This window comes from Cajanus cajan, chromosome 4 (assembly GCF_000230855.2).
Source record: "Cajanus cajan strain Asha chromosome 4, NIPB_CcT2T_4, whole genome shotgun sequence".
Taxonomy (NCBI): domain Eukaryota; kingdom Viridiplantae; phylum Streptophyta; class Magnoliopsida; order Fabales; family Fabaceae; genus Cajanus; species Cajanus cajan.
In genome coordinates, this window is record NC_138520.1 from 5,043,652 (window position 1) to 5,062,461 (window position 18,810).

General features: G+C 30.5%; 1 protein-coding gene across 1 annotated transcript; it reads right to left on the reverse strand.

Annotated features, from left to right (window-relative positions):
* Positions 1-17,730: 17,730 nt before the first annotated feature.
* LOC109802903 (uncharacterized) lies at positions 17,731-18,768 on the reverse strand. Its single transcript, XM_020364317.3, has 4 exons — positions 18,608-18,768; positions 18,353-18,471; positions 18,096-18,229; positions 17,731-18,007 (listed from the first exon to the last, which is right to left on the reverse strand). Exons 1-4 carry the CDS (start codon positions 18,657-18,659, stop codon positions 17,872-17,874), a joined length of 441 nt encoding a protein of 146 aa, XP_020219906.1. The 5' UTR covers positions 18,660-18,768; the 3' UTR covers positions 17,731-17,871.
* Between the last annotated feature and the right edge of the window lie 42 nt (positions 18,769-18,810).

The window sequence follows — 18,810 nt, forward strand, 5'->3', positions numbered from 1 at the left end:
ATTTGAGTCCCAAGCTGAACTTTTCGATTCTCGTTATTCTTCTATGGAATCAGCAATGACTAGCAATCAAGAATCCCTCTCGGCTATTATGCACACCTTACTTGATCATTTTGTGTCCCCTTCATCCTCCTTGGATGCATCCCCAATTCCTCCTGACCCACCTCCTAATTTTAATAACCCTACCCATATGGCCGTCCCATCATCCTTACCCTATTTGTCCCAGCCGCCTTTTCCCTATATTGATCCATCCTTTCCTAGACCACCTCCACTTTTTACTCAACATTTAGGCCCTAGACCCTTTCACCAAACCGCTATTCCGACATTTTCTACCACTACCACCACACCTCCCACTATACCGTTTACTACCTCTACCACTAGACCTACGACATCCCTTTTCCCAGCCCACCATTCTCCACCTCCTTTACCACCTTTTCCTAACCCTCCAATTTGCCCTCCTAAACTCCAACTTCTTACTTTTGATGGTTTAGAGCCTCTTGATTGGCTTTTTTCAGGCTGATCAATATTTCATGTTTTATCAGGTTCCATGGGAGCAAAGGGTGCCTATGGCTGCTTTTTATATGCAAGGGGAGGCACTAAGTTGGTTCAAGTGGATGTTTCATAATCACCAATTGGGTGATTGGCATTCTTTTGCACGCGCTTTGGAGATCCGTTTCGGGCCCTCTTCTTATGAGAATCATCAAGCAGAGTTGTTGAAGCTTCGTCAAACAGGTTCAGTGGTTGATTTTCAAACCCATTTTGAAAAATTGTGTAATAGGGTCGTGGGTATCCTTCCTGAGGTTCTTAAAAATTGCTTTATTTCTGGTGTCTTACCGGATATTCAAAATGAAATGGCCTTATTTCAGCCTCAATCAGTTTCTCAAGCTATTGGGCTTGCTAAGCTCATTGAAGCTAAATTGAAGGACACTAAACCAAAGAGCTCCCGTAATTTTTCTACTATGTCACCCGGACCCTCCACTATCGTTCCAAACTCGTCCTTGCTTTCCAAATCAAAAGGCCCCACACCTTCCATCAATACCTCCCCACCACCTACCCCACCCTTACCAATTAAATGCCTTTCATCCCAGCAATTACAAGAGCGTAGAGCTACAGGTTTATGTTATAATTGTGAAGAGAAGTTTCACCCGGGTCATAGGTGTTCTACACCTAAATTTTTGCTTCTATTGTCTCATGATGATTCTACAACTGATATGGGTTCTACAGGCGACTTCTTAGTTGAGGCTACTATGGAGAATTTTGAAACCGATCCAGCTATTCATTTTCAATTATCCACTCAGGCTTTGACCGGCGTCCCTTCATCTCAGTCACTCAAGTTTAAAGGGACTATCAATGGCTTTTCAATACTCGTACTGATTGATACTGGTAGCACTCATAACATAATTCAACCTCGTCTGGTTCGTCACTTACACTTGTCTACCACCCCTACCACTCCCTTTCAGGTTATGGTCGGCAATGGAGAATTCATTACCTGCAATCAGTTATGCCCCACAGTTTCCCTTGATATTCAAGCGGCTTGTTTTCAGGTTCCTTTATATGTTATTCCCATTGAAGGTGCAGATGTGGTTCTTGGGCTTGCTTGGTTGCGAACTTTAGGCAAAGTTCAAGCTGATTTTTCCATTCCCTCCCTTACCTTTTCTCACCATGACACCCATGTCACTCTTACAGGTGAATGCCTTTCTCCATCATTTGCCTCATTTCACCAATTATGCCATTTTATCCACCAAGATTATGTAGCCACTTGTCACCTTTTAACCATCTCCCACTCCCCGCACGAGCCTTCCTTAAGCCATCCCTCCCCTTCCATACCCAGCCCACCTACTCATTGTAACCCTGAAATTCAAACTTTACTCCATCAATATGAGCCCATCTTTCAGAAACCTAAAGGCCTACCCCCTCACCGACCCCATGATCATCATATTCCTTTATTACCCAATACCACACCCATTAATGTGAAGCCTTACCGCTATCCTCACTCCCAAAAGACCATTATGACCAAAATGATTGCTGAAATGTTACTTGATGGGATTATTAAGCCTAGTACTAGTCCATTCTCTTCTCCTGTTTTACTTGTTAAAAAGAAGGATGGTACTTGGCGATTCTGTGTGGATTATAGAGCTCTAAATGCTGTAACGGTCAAGGATCGTTTTCCTATTCCTACGATAGATGAATTGCTCGATGAATTGGGAACTGCACAGGTTTTCTCTAAGATTGATCTTCGTTCCGGTTACCATCAAATTCGACTAAATCCTCAAGACACTTTTAAAACAGCTTTTCGCACTTTGGATGGGCATTATGAATTTTTGGTGATGCCTTTTGGACTTTCTAATGCCCCGTCCACATTTCAAGTAGCTATGAACGATTTACTTAGACCCTTTTTACGAAAATTTGTCTTGGTTTTTTTTGATGATATATTGGTCTATAGTAATTCGTTCCAAGCTCACTTGCAACACCTTGATTCTATTTTACAATTGCTTTTATCAAATAAATTTTTTGCCAAGTTTTCAAAATGTGTTTTTGCTGTTGATATTGTCACTTATTTGGGACATGTCATCTCAGGTCAAGGTGTTCAACCTGACCCTAAGAAAATTCGTGCTATTCTGGAGTGGCCTACTCCACGTTCACTCACGGCTTTACGTGGTTTTTTAGGGTTGACTGGATTTTACAGAAAATTTGTTAGGCATTATGCTGTTCTCGCCACTCTTCTCACCGATTTGTTACAATCTTCTACTTTTACTTGGAGTCCACAGGCACAACAAGCTTTTACAGAACTTAAACAGAAAATTACTACTGTCCCTGTTCTTGCCCTGCCGAATTTTCAAGCTCCTTTCGTGATCGAAACTGATGCTTCTACTGGTGTGGTTGGTGCTGTTTTGTCTCAACAGGGTCATCCCTTAGCCTTCTTTAGCAAACGACTTTGTCCAAAGATGCAAGCTTCTTCTGTTTATGTTCGTGAAATGTTTGTTGTTACAGAAGCTATTAAAAAGTGGCGTCAGTACCTAGTGGGTCAATATTTCCAAATCATTACTGACCAAAAAAGTTTGAAGAATTTACTTACCCAGGCTGTTCATACTCCAGAGCAACAAAAATGGGCCATTAATTTTTTGGGGTTTCATTTTGATATATTGTACCGCCTCGACAAGCATAATTTGGCTGCTGATGCTTTGTCTAGACCAGAGACTGAGACGCCGTCCTTGTTCCATGTTTCTTCTCCTATTCCCTCCTTCATCTCAGAATGGCAGAAATATTATCAAACTACAGGTCGGAATATGGTCGAGCAAATACTTGGGAAGGTTGAAACAAAAGAGATTTTTACCTTCAAGAATGGATTGTTGTATTTCCAGGACCGCCTTTTTGTTCCTGATTATGAAAATTGTCGCCAACAATTGCTGCATGAATTTCATTGCACTCCAGTCGCTGGTCACTCTGGTTTAAAAACCACTGTGTGTAGATTATCTTCTTCATTTTATTGGCCTGGTCTTTATGCTGATACAAAGCAGTTTATCTGCTCCTGCCCCCAGTGTCAACAAAACAAGTATCTGCCACATAAAAAAATTTGGGTTACTTCAACCATTGAAACAACCAAACCGAGTGTGGGAAGAGATCACTATGGATTTCATTACACACTTACCGAGTTCCTTTGGTCACTCGACTATTTGGGTCATGTGTGATCGTCTTTCCAAATATGGTTATTTCTTGGCTCTCCCAGCAAAGTTTACTGCACCTCAATTGGCTCGTCGTTTCATGATTGATGTCTTCAAACTTCATGGATTCCCTAAATCCATTGTGTCAGATCGTGATCCCCTATTTGTGAGCTCCTTCTGGCGAGAGATTTTTCGACTTCAAGGCACTACTTTAGCTTTTAGTTCAGCTTACCATCCTGAAACCGATGGTCAATCTGAGGTTCTTAACCGTTGTTTGGAGGCTTATCTTCGGTGTTTTGCGAGTGACTACCCTCGAGCATGGTACCCATATCTTCATCTGGCAGAATATTGGTATAATACATCTTTTCACTCCAGTATCGGCACGACTCCGTTTCATGCATTATATGGTCGTCCTCCTCCTTCGCCCATTGATGTGATTCCCCAAGCATCTACCCCGACATCAGTACAATTGATCCTACAAAACCATCGAGCAGTTTTAGCACAAGTCAAAGCACAGCTTTCCCGCACTCGTCAATGCATGAAAACATATGCGGATTTAAAGAGACTCGATCATACCTTTGCTGTTGGAGACTGGGTGTTGTTGAAACTCCAACTGTATCGTCAATCATCACTTCACCGCCGTGTTTCTCAAAAGTTGTCCAAACGCTATTTTGGACCCTTCCGGATTCATCGTCGTATCGGCCCCGTGGCCTACGAACTCCTCCTACCAGAGTCTTCGTGCATTCATCCTGTCTTTCACGTGTCCTTGTTGCGGCCCTACCATGGCAATGATCCCACTCAGCATTTTCGGCCTCTACCCGTCATGGTGACGAACCAAGCTACTGCCGAGGGATGCCCCCCTGTTTCCACTGCTGATCCTTCAAATCCCACGCCCAATATTTACAATGCGGAAGATATTTTAGTTTCCGAGGGCTTGGAGTTATCTCCCACTATGCACGTGCCCACTTCTCCCACTCAACCAGCTGTACGCGTGTCTCTTGACATGCCACTTCCAATTCCGGTTTCATCTCCACCGTTGAGAGAAAGCACAAGGCCCTCTCGTGCTCCCACGTCAGCATCGATCCGTGGCTTCCCTAGTGCGTCCACTGACCTTGAGGACAAGGTCCATTTTGACCGGGCCAGTAATGATACAATACCACCAGGCCTTACGGAGCATAGGCCTAAACGTGCTACTAAAAGACCCATGAAGTTAGTAGATTATGTGTGACAGCCCAATTGTAATTGGGTTATGTTTTTAACTTTAAATAAGCAGTACCCTACACGTGTAGGTACTGGATTGCTTTGTTTCTTTTTGCTGTATTAAAACCTCTGATCATGATCTTTCATGGCATGGAATGAGAATTTCTTAGCGTTAACCTAGTGTAGTTCTATTTTCTTCCAGCAGTCCCTATCACTCACACTCTTCATTGACACACATTCCCTCTCAAATTTATTAGAATTAAGAGGTTGGGTAGATTTTATACCCTATGTAATAAAAAAAAATCTCATGATTTTATAAATTTTGATAAATGTTAACAATAAAAAGTGTGTTAAAAATAATTTATTTGAAAGTATGTTATTAATATTTCTCTTACCGATAATCATGTGGACCGTAAAAACTATTAGAGGTGGATATACATGCTAGTTCAGCCTAATTAATACTTAGTCTACGAAACTTACATTTTTAATGGGTCGGATAAACTTAACTTGTGAAGTAAATGATCTTTTTCATGATCCATATTCATCACACAAAGCTCATGATTAAATAGACAAGCTCGTAAACTTAATAAAAAAATTTAAAAATATTTTTTTTCTTTCTTTATTCATGCCAAGAATATATGATAGAGAAATACAATATATATATATATATATATATATATATATATATAAATGTAAACATCAAATAATCTAAAAAAAAATTATGAAAATCTTAACATACAAATGATTACACATGTAAACTAAAACATTAAAATATTAACATTTCAAACTTGTTTATGCATAAAAAAATTTAAAACATATTAAAATAATAAAAGTGTAATATATTAAATTTAATACTTATTATTATACTTATTTATTAATAAAATACTAAAATCATTTATTATTGAAATTTTCTCATAAAGATAAAAACAAATTCTCTTAAATAGATTTGTCTGTAGGATTTTTAAAAATAAATTATAGGCTTTACAAATTGAACTTAATTTTTTCTATAATTATGAATTTTTTTAAAAAAAAAATAGACTCGTTAAATGTGTTAATAGTGAACTTCTTCCATCAACCTACATACTTAAGCCCATTTACATGTCCTAGCTAAGATAGCAATGTAACTGCAAGTTTTTTTTTTGTTTTTTTTTTTATTTTAAAGAAAACTTTAAGTTAGTTAGATCACGAGATTAACACATTTGCATACTGCAGCTATGACAATTGACAACAATGTAATTGCGCGATTAATTAAAAAAAAGAAGGACTTTTTTCACAGCAATTAAAAAAATGACTTAAATTAGTTACACCATGAGGTTAATTCATTCTAAAGAAATAGTTTTTCAATTTTTCCGTTGAATTAATTTGAGTAGTTTACCCATAAGTTCTAATTTTGTTATTATTACACTCACAAAATGTGAGATTTATTAATATTTTTTCCCAGTGAAATAAGGGTTGATTGTTTTATTGTTGTTAATTTTAAGAGTGAAATTTACAAATCATTTTTAAATTTTGTTTTACATATATTTCAAAATACTTTCGTTTAATTTAAATTAATTTAATTTTTATTTATTTTGATATAATTTTCGGATGCAATTTCTTTTAGAAAAACTATACCTGATTTTATAAAACGTCGTATTAAAATTAAATCAAAAAAACTTATATATATATATATATATATATATATATATTTATTGCATCACTTGTTTAGCTTGAGAAAAACTAAATGTAGAATGGTCAATTAGAGAGAAAATGAGAAAACTATTTATTTAGTTGTGAAAAAAAAATGTTTATATTTATTTTTCTCCCTGTCTAAATAACAAAGTGAAGAAAAGCCAACTTCAATTCCATTTGCTTCATATATATATATATATATATATATATATATATATATATATATATATATATATATATATATATATATATATATATATATATATATATATTTCTATGCGTGAAAAGAAAGTGTTAACCTATTTGTTGTGTTGGGCTTAAATGTGACATAGATGATGACTAAACTCGTGTTCACTCTTCATTCTTCAGTGGGAATCTTATTTTCAAAGCAAAGGAGTAGGTGAGTTTTGAGTCCCCACCTTCCAACCACGCTAGGTTTGGTGAGACATAATATGCATTTTATTATATTATAACTTTTTTTTTTTTGGATCTACGCTGTTTCGATATATATTATGTTGAAACATAATATTCTCATTTTTAATTGCTAAAAAATAATTTTTTAATCTTTTGTTATTAGAAAATAGGATGCAAATGCTACACAGCAACCAACTAGAGATGGCGATATTTGACTATTCGCAAGAGAGACTAGGATAGATAGGGGTGTTCATGGATCGGTTTTTTTAAAAAATCGATCCAAACCGATCCGAACCGTTTTATAAAAGTGGATCGGTTAACTGATCCATTTTTTATAAAATGGATCGGTTTGGTTTTTTTAAAATATGGATCAGTTTTTTTGAAATTGAATCGGTTCGGTGCGGTGCAATTATTCACCTTTTACTCATATATAGATCGTTTTTTTAAAAAACCAAACCGAACCGAACCGATCCACCTTGTAAAAATGGATCGAATAGCTGAACCGGTTTTATAAAGTGGTTCGGTTCGGATTTTTTTTCAAAATGGATCGGATTTTTTAATATGGATCGGATCAGTATGGATCGGTTCGGATCAATTTTGATTTTTTGCACACCCCTAAGATAGGTCATGGGTTATGTTAATTCTTTATTTGACTCTAAATTTTGATGAAATAAATATTTGGCTTTTGAATTTGAATTTGAATTTTTAATTAAAAATATTATAATAGTGTACGAGTTTAATTCAATTGCGTTTAAGTACGAAAAGGCCGGAATGATCTAAGAAAATCATAAGATAAGTTGGAAAAAAAAACTAACAAATCATAGTTAATCAAATAATTATTATGGATAAAAAATTAATTAATTATTATATTTAATTTAGATTTGTATGCATTTATTTATACATTAATGGGCTCTCAACATTATAATTTTTAAATAAAGGTGTAATATTAGAAGTCTATGTGGATAAAATTTTTAACAGATATTTTTAGAAGAGAAAAATAAATAAATTAAAATTAACTTTGCATAAACTAATTTATAAAAAATTTCTCTTATTAATTTATCCAAATTTTTGTTTTAATTCATGTATAAACTGATTTTAACTTATAAAAAAATGTATTTTTATTTTTTATTTTTTATTTTTAAATATTTTTAGAGAAACATATTCAAATAATGTTGGATTATAAAATCCAAATGGTATAACTCAATTAATCTAGTAATATGCGTGAATATAATAAATCATTTTGATATTATATTTGATTCTCATAAAAAAAATTATAATAAAAAAGGTTAAATTAAATTTAGTAGAGGAGAGAAAATCCATACCATCTGATGAGTTTTTAATAATTTACATTGCATAATAAATCCATCATGTGTTTTTCAAGGGTTAAAGCTTAAAGTGAGGAGAATATTTTATTGGAAAAGATAAATGATATGTAGTTTTTTTTTTATAAAAAAAATAATTGTCTTACACTAATTAAAAGATATCCTTCATGAAAAAAAAAAACTCAATGCATTAATAAAGAAAGTGAAATTCAAAAGCTTTATAAAGTTATAAACTAGCTTTTGCCTTAAATGAAAAGGAAACGTAATATTTTCTAAATATTTATATTACTTTTTTTTTTCTTTGGTTCGTCCCTGGAGTATCCACCACAGTGACTAATCTCCTCGCTAGGTTGGAGGCACCTCAAAGGGTGGGATAGCTGACCCCAAGATTTAACGCGGCTGCATACACAAGACAGAATACGAACCCCTGACCTTGCTTAAGCGTGAATCAACCCCTACCGCTGAACCACACGCTTTGAATTAATATTTATATTACTTTGATAATACATCTAATGATTAAAAAAAAAATCTCTCGCGAATAGGAGACTTTTTCAAGTCCCTCACTTTAAAATTCACCCTAAAGTACCGTAAAAATAACCATATTATCAATCTATGATGACTGATCATTATTTATTTTTTTACAGAAAGAACGTGGATTGCAAAAAATAAAAAAAGAATACGAAAACTTTTATTTTATTTTTATTTGTTTCAAACAAACATATTTTAATCTTCAATTTAAATTAAACCAGGAAAAATTAACTCATTGATTTTAGACTTCTAGTTGTTTATGGAAACTCAAGTTTATTTCACTATAACAAAATAAATTTTTAGTAGTATATAATTAATTTATTTAAATCAATATGAGACTTTAGTTTTTTCTTTATTATTTTAATTATCTTATCTTATCTCCTAATAAATGTGAACTTATAAGATGAGAGTTGTTTTTATTTATATACTCTTGAATTGTTTTATCTATAGTTGATGTAGGACTTGAGTTTTTTTCTTTATTTTTCTTGATTGTCCTATCTCTTATGAAATGTGGGACTTGCAAGGTGAAATAAATTATTCACTTTTGCTATAAACTGTTCACCTTTGCTATAAAGGTTTATGTAGTTTATAAGTATAACGACACATTAATTATTTATTGTTGTCTATGTTGGTGATGTTGAATGGTAAAGTTGTTAAAAATGTGATAATTTGGTGATAAGTTGAAGTCGCGTTATTTAAATGATTATTGTTGTTTAAGTTGTTTATGTTACTGGTTACTACTTTTTGTTATTACACATATTAGAATTATTTCATAGGTTTACCTTTTCTTTTCCTTGTGGTTGGAACAATGATTATACTTAATATGAGAGTAAATTAGCGTGTTTTCTGAGTATGATTAAATTAGCATGTTTTCTTGAATGGTTGGTAGCAAGTTATGTCAGTGATTATGACTCTTTTGTGTTGTTGCTTGTGATTAAACATTTTTTTTATTAGTAAAGATAGGAAAGATTACAAAATTGGTCGCAATAAAGATTGAACCTAGGTCTTCATGCTTCTAACTACCACAACCCCTTCTCACTCAACCACTAAACTAATCTTAGTGATTGTTATGATTAAACATTTGACCGACAAGTAAAGTTTATTTTATATATAATCAGATATTTAATATAAATTGTATATGTATATAAAGCATGTATATAACCCTGTAAAGTAATTTATAATCTTTAATATTATATTTTGTCCTATACATGCATAGAATGCATAAATGACCTGATAATTATTACATAAAAATCATATATTAGTTGTGAATGTTTATTTTTATTGTGTAATAGTTTAGTTATTAAGTAGAGTGACCTATCTGGATGATCCTAGAAAAGGATCCCCTTGCCAACTAATGATGTGAAGTGCCCCCTAATTTCTTAGGAAAAAAAAATGCTATTTGATTTTAGCAACATTCTAGAAAGTTTCCGTAAGGAAGATGCTTTGTTACGTTCAATGTATCTGGACAGTTCACATTTCTTTACTCCTCAACATTCCATTAAAGTAGTAATTTGTAAATAAGGGTGTAATAAGATTAAGTTATATTAGATTTTCTAAACTATCCCATAATTTTCTCCGCTATTCTCTCTATCTCTCCTTTTTTTTCTCTCTCTTTATTTCTTTTTTTTTTCCTCTCTAATTTTTAACTATTTTCTTTCTTCTTTCTCTCTTTTATCTCCCTCTCTCTTTCTATCTTTCTATTTTATCTTCTTTTTTTCTCCTTTACTTCTTTTTCAAAATCAACATAAAAAATATCAATAATTTTTTAATTATTAAATATTTTAAAAATGATTAAATATCATCTAATATTATTTTTAAGAGTTATTAAATATTTAAAATTAATTAATATTTATTTTATAAATTTTAAAATTAATTTTATCCCTAATCAAAATCAAATTATTACAACTATAATAAAAATTTAAAATTAATATATATAAAAATATTAAAATAATGATAAAAAATTGTAATAAAAATAATTTAAATTTGAAAAATTTATCATTCAAACCATAGTTTTGAAACTGAACTGGAACCGGTCCAGTTGGAAACTGAATATGTAACCGATCTAAGTCATTTATCGCATGAGACATACTAACAACCCGTATAATACCAAGCAAATCCCAGTTGGACCAATTCTAAAGCTCCTGACATGTTACTTACTCAGTTACTCCCCAACACATCCCCATTCCCCTCCCAACTAAGAGTAGAATCCAGAATCATGCATTTACATTAATCCTGCATTACAACTATGCCACTTAAATTTCTGTGTACTTTTCTACCAAATATAATATATATAGTATATTAATTATTAGTATAAATTATTTTTATATTAGTAATACTATTATTATTATTACATATTTAATTTTTGTACTTTTATCTATATATATATAATTAAGTAATTAATAAATATCAAATTATATCATTTAATTAGTCCAATAATTCGATCTCTAACCTATTAATTTAGTATTCTAATCAGTTGGATAATTTGTTTCAATTTTTAGTTATGATTCAAACACATGCACCATTAAGTTAGAATTTTCGTTATTAAAATTCTAATGATAAAAAAAAAGCACGTTCTTAACATATTTTAGTTTAAAATTAAAATTGAAACAGAAAATAAACGAACCAATCTACTTAACTATATATCTATGGAACTTGAGCTTGTTTAAGGAAGGGTCTTTTAGACTTTTGATAAATATGTAAAAAAAAATCGCTAATTGTCTTTAGCAGCATTCTAGAAGGTTGTTGCTGGGGAAACACTTTGCTACGTTCAATGTATGTGGACAGAGAGACTATGCAGGCAAAATACAGTATGGTATTTATTGAAATTATTTTAATATATTTTTATTTTGTAATTCTGTGATTCTGTCTAATAACTTCAACCAAAAAAAAAACAGATTAATTTAATTTATTACATAAACACTCTGTATTATGAATAAATAATAAATATTACATTATCAATTGATAATCTTAGAATTATAAATTTTTTATTTTAAAAAAATAGTATAACGGAAATATACTCTCAATATTATTAAGCAAGACACCAATAATATGTTAAACCGGTAATTGAACATCCTAAATTTTCTGTTATATTTACGAAAATAAATAATATTATTTTTATTTAAATTTTTGTATATTAAAATATTATATTAATTATAGAATTATAAAAGAACATAATATCCTAATGTATATATATAACACATTTTCCGGTTATATTTTCTTAGTAATAAATATTTTTTTTTTCATGTTAGCACTTCTTAATAATAAATTTAAATAAGAAGAATAAATAAAGAAATAAAAATCTAATTTTTAATCTTTTAATTATAATTGTTTAAAATAATAATACATTGATTTAATAAAAATCTTAATTTAATCATAAAAAATCAGAATTTTATGATTAAGTGAAATGTTAGCTCTAATTAATTAATTTTTTAAATTATTTAGAGAGAGAGATCGTACGTGGAATACATATTAAGATAAGAATGAAGTAAGTGTAATTAAGTAAATTTTATTATATATATGTGTGTAGGTGGATGAATGCATATGAAATGTGCAGGACCTTATATGCTAAAAAGAAAAAATGTGTTGATAATAAAGTACACCACAATCGGCTAGTATATGAGATGTGTAACGACCACATTTATTATTGAAAATTAACATTAAAATAGAAGATAAAACATGTATAAATTAATTTTTATGGAATATACACAAAATATATAAATCTAGTACATAAACTATATATATCAGAGTCTAAACTAATACAAAAGATTCTCTAGACGGTTGATCGAGGAGTCCAAAATATGATTATACTAGAAGAGTCATATAAAACAAGTTACCTCTAGTGTGACTCGCTACCATCACATCAACTAACCACCAAATCTTGCCTTCCTCGCATATTAAGTATAGTCATCGCAGTCAATGATGAATCTAGAAACTTTAGATAGTGGGGCAATACTCATTCCTATATTTGTAGTATTAAAAATTTTACATATAGTTTTTAAAAGTGTGTGTATATATATATATATATATATCATAATTATTTTCTTACAAACTTTTATATATACGATTACAATTAAAGATGAAAATAAATTAAGTCAGACTAGATTATATTATAATTTAATAAGTTTGAATCTAACTTTATTTAAAAATACATATTCTAAGTATGACTTATTTATCTGTCATAAATATTTTTTAAATGTTTGGTTAGAACTATAACCTTAAAGACCTACATTATAATAATTTAACACTAATAAAAATATACAAATAAATATGTTAAATTTTATAAAAATTTAATTTAATTTATTTATGATATAAACATGTTTTTAATATGATCTAATATAAAGTTTTAGATGATAATTTATTTTAAAATATATTTTATAATAAAAATTCTAAATAAAACATAAATCTTTCCATAATTTTTATTTTTATTTTTTTAATCAATGTATACAATAAATAAAAAGCACAAAAGGTAAACATGTATATCGTAAATTTTATTTTATCAAAAATTAATTTTTTTAATATATTACATTATATATGTGAGAATTAATATATATATATATATATATATATATATACATATATATACATATATATATATACACACACACATATATATATATATATATATATATATATATATATATATATATATATATATATATATTATAATTAAACTTTTTAAAAAATTGATTTGTTATTAAGGAGTATTCTCACATATAAGAATTAATTTTCTTTGAAAGTTTGACAAACATCAAATAAATGAACATCTCCTCTGAATTTATATTTTATACATACGATAATTTAAATATATATTTATTTTATTAAAAAATATAACTTTTATTTTTAAATATATTATTGTTTGGATAAAAAATATGTATGTATTAAATGGTAGTGGGGGCACTTACCCCCACTACACTACAAGTGCATTCCTCCCTTATCGCAGTCCCAACCACAAGGAAAAGAAGGATAAAGCTTATGAAGGAAACAATATATAACCATACGATAAAGGTAATAAAAGCATATATAAAGACTAACACAACTCACAACTTAATAGTTTGCTTAACATTTATCAACTTTATTATAATCAACATCTCAACATACAAATATTAACAACTAATGCACTGTCACACATGTCAACTGAGGAAATCTCTTACAACAAAGGTAAGCAATTTAAATGGTTTAACCCTACCAAATCATAGCGTTAGACCAATCTCAGCCAAGTCTAGTATAATATAGTGTTAGGTCTCAAAGAGAGTCAGGTATAGACAACTTAATTTGATTTATCAAGTTTTGCCACTTAAAGTATGGAGTATAATATTATGTTAAGGTAAAACAGTTTGGGTATGCATCTACCACAACATTAGCTTGCAACACTAAGTCACCTATGGGATTAGTTCATTAACCACCCTCCAAATACCACAACCCTCAAATACTAAGTTAGAGACCAGGTTTCTAACTTTGTACTTTACTCGGTTAGTCATTCAACTATGATATGGTTTGACTACCTCTATATTAAACCACATAGACCCTATAAGGAAAACCAACTTTAAAATAACATACTTCACCTCTAACATTTATGGATCTTAATTAAGACATGTATCTCAATCATATGTCCATAGCTTCACAACTTAGTAGCCATACAACATACAACTTACATCTTAACATCATCAATTAATCTATCAACTTACAACAAAGGTATACATCATTATATATCATCATACATACATCATGGTCATCAATATTCATCAACAGTTAATCATACAACAATAAGTATATAACATGTAGGTTGCATCTAGAACTACTCAAATGGTGTCCAACACCATCGAGATAGAAAGTTCTCTATCTCATTCACGCTCAGTGTCGTACCACTTGCACCTGCTTGATTGAGGTAAAGAGTGCCCCCACTCTCTCGTGTCTAGCGTAGTGAAACCCATGTCCAACTCTAATTAGGTAGAGAACCTCTGCTTGACTCACTCCCTATGTCACATTCATTAGCACCTAATGTGAAGCCAGACAGTGACGAGTCTCTCTTCTCATATCCAGAACCATTCATCCTATGCCTGACATAATTCTAACTTGAGACAGCTCTCTCCCCATATTTAGTGCCATAGATCCTATGCATCGCGTGAGTGATACAAAAACTCCTCTTTGGAGTCACACATAATGTCTTAAAGGCGTGCCCAACGCGATATCAATTCCCGGACAATGCAACACCCGATGTTTGTCAAATACATTTGAAAATCAGCAACTCCAACCACATGCAACACAAAAACCAACACATGTACACCACAATTAACTTAAAATCAACTCAAAATAGTACATGCAACCATCAACATTCCATCTTGGTCCAAATCACTCACAAACTTGCAAGCAACAAGATGTTAAGAGCAAGCTTCCCTTACCTCTTAAGAGAACCAAAATCTTCCAAGAAGAAAAGGGAAAGAAGAAGCTCCACACACTTTGATCCCTATATGCAAAGAAACTACTCATAATTTCTCATGATTGATGGCCAGTAACATAGGGGGAAGAAAGGTTTTAGGAGGAAGAGAAGGAAAAACTCACACCTTAAACCTCAAAATAGAAATATGAAACCATAAAAGAAATCCTTCTACAAGTCTTTGTGATAAACTGACATAAGTGTTACAAGGTGATAGGGTAGTAATCATATAAGAAAAGGAATATAGTTGGAAAGAAACTAAAAATTGTAAATGAAGGAAGTATGCGTAATTTGAAGTTAAAAGTTAACTATAAGCAATCATTACAAGGTGTCTATAAATAGACTATTGGTAGAGAATCACATTCAAGGTTGGAAAATTCTCTTTGTGAGTGAGGAAAAGAGTTATGTGAGAGAGAAAGTAAAATTCGAGCATTTCAAAACAAAGTCAACACTGAGTTGTCTTTTAAGGGTTCCACAATATCATTAAGTCTCATTTCTACAATTTTTTATTGCCTCTCAAATTATTATAGTGGAAGAAGACATATATTATGGTCTTAATATATATATATATATATATATATATATATATATATGAGGAATGGTTCATTTATTTTAGGAGTAAGTCTACCTAGACTTACTCCGTTCAATAACTCATGTTCTACATCAAATTTCAACGATCCAACTGTTGAATTTAAAATTTAAAATGCATAGATCAAGTATGCAAATTTTTGAAGAATTTGAAAACTATTTGATACTTCTTTTAATTTGATACTTTGAAGGTTTAAAAACATATTTAAACCTTAAAAAAATCACAAATGTTAAATAAAATTTTAGAATGATAAATTTATAACAAATATTGTAATTACAAACTTTCAAAGGGTTGTGCTTATGTCAAGATCCTTAGGTTGGTTAGATCCATTCGATTCAAGTATGCCAATTTAGGCTTTTGTTAAGTTGAGAGTTGAGACACGATAGTTTAACGGGCCCTTAATTTGTTGGCCCAATACAAATTCAAATTGTTATACTTTGTTTTCTTGAATCTTGTTTGTAAAAAGTAAAACAAGATTATTAATTTTTTCTTTTACATAAATAAGCTTATTAGTTTTTTTGTTTTTTTTTATATGTAAACATAGAAAAGATTACAAAGATAACTATGATGAAGATCAAACCTAAATCACCTTACTTCTACTATCCTAATTGACAAGTATAAAAGCTTAAATTATTGATCAATAAGATAACACCCTAATAATTATTATAAAAGAGGATGATTTAAAGATATTTTAATATATAGTTAATTAATAATATAAAATATATTTAATCAAAGAATAAATAACTACAAGAGCTTTTTGACCATTCTTTTGGGTATATCAAAATAATTTACGAGAACCATAAAGGAGTTAATAAATTTTAAGTAGCAAATACTATGACTTTATATTCTTCTAGGTTAGTTTTTGAAACTAATCATATAAATGAAGTCATTTTTAAACTATTTACACTTTTAAGACTGTTTTACGCGGTGTCGTTATAGGTCATGACGACCTGAGTCACACATGTATTTTTTTTTGTTTTTATTTTTTAATGTTAGTAGATTCATTTCAATCGTATTGAAGTTGTTACAACTAATGACAATTTCGCCAATGTCACTATTAGATATAACAGCCTACTATTAACACCACATGTTGCTCTAATTTTTTTAATTGGATTGTTATAGTCCATATCATCTCCAATATATTTTTTTATTGGATTGTTATAACTCATATTACCTTTATTTTTTTAATTTTTTTATTAGGTCACTATAGTTTATATCATTTTTTATTAAAAATATAAAATTGAGATTAAATAATAAAACTATATTAATTCTACCAGTATTGCAATTAATTCTTAAATTTAAGGATCTTGAATTTAATAAAATATTATTTTTATAATAATAAAAAGTATAATAATTTATCAAATGTTAATGAGAGCAAGGTGATTATTAAAAGAATCCTTTTTATATATTAGTATAAATAAAATAATTAAAAATTATAAAAAAAATAAAAGAAATATAATTAAAAAATAAAAATAAAGATGATATGTACCATAATGATCCAATAAAAAAATAAAAAAATAAAAAATAAAAAATAAAAATGATATAGATCATAGACACTCAATAAAAATAAATAAAAAATAAAAATAATATGATAAAAAAAATTAAAAAAAAATTAAAATGAGATTGCTACTAACAATCCTATTTTTCATTTATTTATTTTTATATTTTAAGAAATCGTTATAGACCGTAGCAAATCTTTAAAAAATAAGAGGTCGCTGCTGCACGCTTCCGTTATCTGAAAGTCAAACCAGTTCAATATTTTCTCATTATAAATCTGTTGAGGTTTTTTCAGCCTTTTCCAAACAAGCCAGAAATACAGTTCTCATGAAGAATTACAGTGACAACATAAAAGTCTAACCACTTTATACTTTTTAATCAAGGATCGTGATTGGATCCCAACTTGAGTATAAAAAATAATGACCAAAATTATCATTTTATTTTTTATAGAGTCCACTCGATGAAAATGAGTTACAATCCTTCTCTAAAAAAGAAAAAAAAAAATACAACAGCAACTACATTGGTTGATATATACAGGCGACGTGAGAAAGACACATATCAAGCACTAATTCCACGTCCAGGGTTAAATTTTGATGATCCCAAGTTAGCTACGTGAAACTGTGACGCATACTTGTTAGAAGCAACTTCTATCACTGGCGGTTCATTCAGAAATGCCCAGCTGCTCTTGGTCCACCTAAAAACATTTTTATTCACATAATCTAAATCAAAGGGATTCATAATAATTAACCAATTGTGCAATTACAATCTGTAACTTAACTTACCAGCCATTTTTCTTGATAAGCTGCTCCAAACTTTTTTGGTCAACATCAACATCCATGCCTAAGGACTCCTTTATGCGGGCCAAGGCCACGCTATTTGACTTAATACAATTCTCCGAATCCTCGCATTTGCGGGCCTGATCATTATCCATAATAAACAATAAAAATATTACTACATTTTTATATAATTTTCTGTCAGGTAGAAGGAGGAAAAAATACATTGCTGAAATTTTGTAGACATGTTAATTTCAAAGTCGAACCTGAATAGTCTCAGATAATTTGGAAATTGCTCTGAGGTGTTCTAACTCTGTCTCCTTCTTTGTTCTCCAGTAAGCATTAATTTCTTCTTTCGTGAGCGATCGATTCCTCTCTATTGTGGCTGCAATAAAAAACTTTTCCCTAGTTAGAAATCACAAGGGTGTTTTATACTTAATTTTATTATCTCAACAAGAACTAAGGGTGTAGTAGAAGTGCATAACATATCAACACTAGTACTGGTTAATAATTATCCGTACCTGATTCAGGATCCAAGGTCTGAGAGTCCCATCCTGCCATAAGAGAACCCATTGTTGCTGAATTTCTTTCTTTAGCGATGAACAATTTCTTGATATGAAGGAAGGTGTATAAGCAATACTATATATATATAAGTGGTGGTGTAGTGACGAAGCTCTGGATTGTTTCTCTATTTTGTTCTTATCTCTAGGCAATGTTTTTTAGT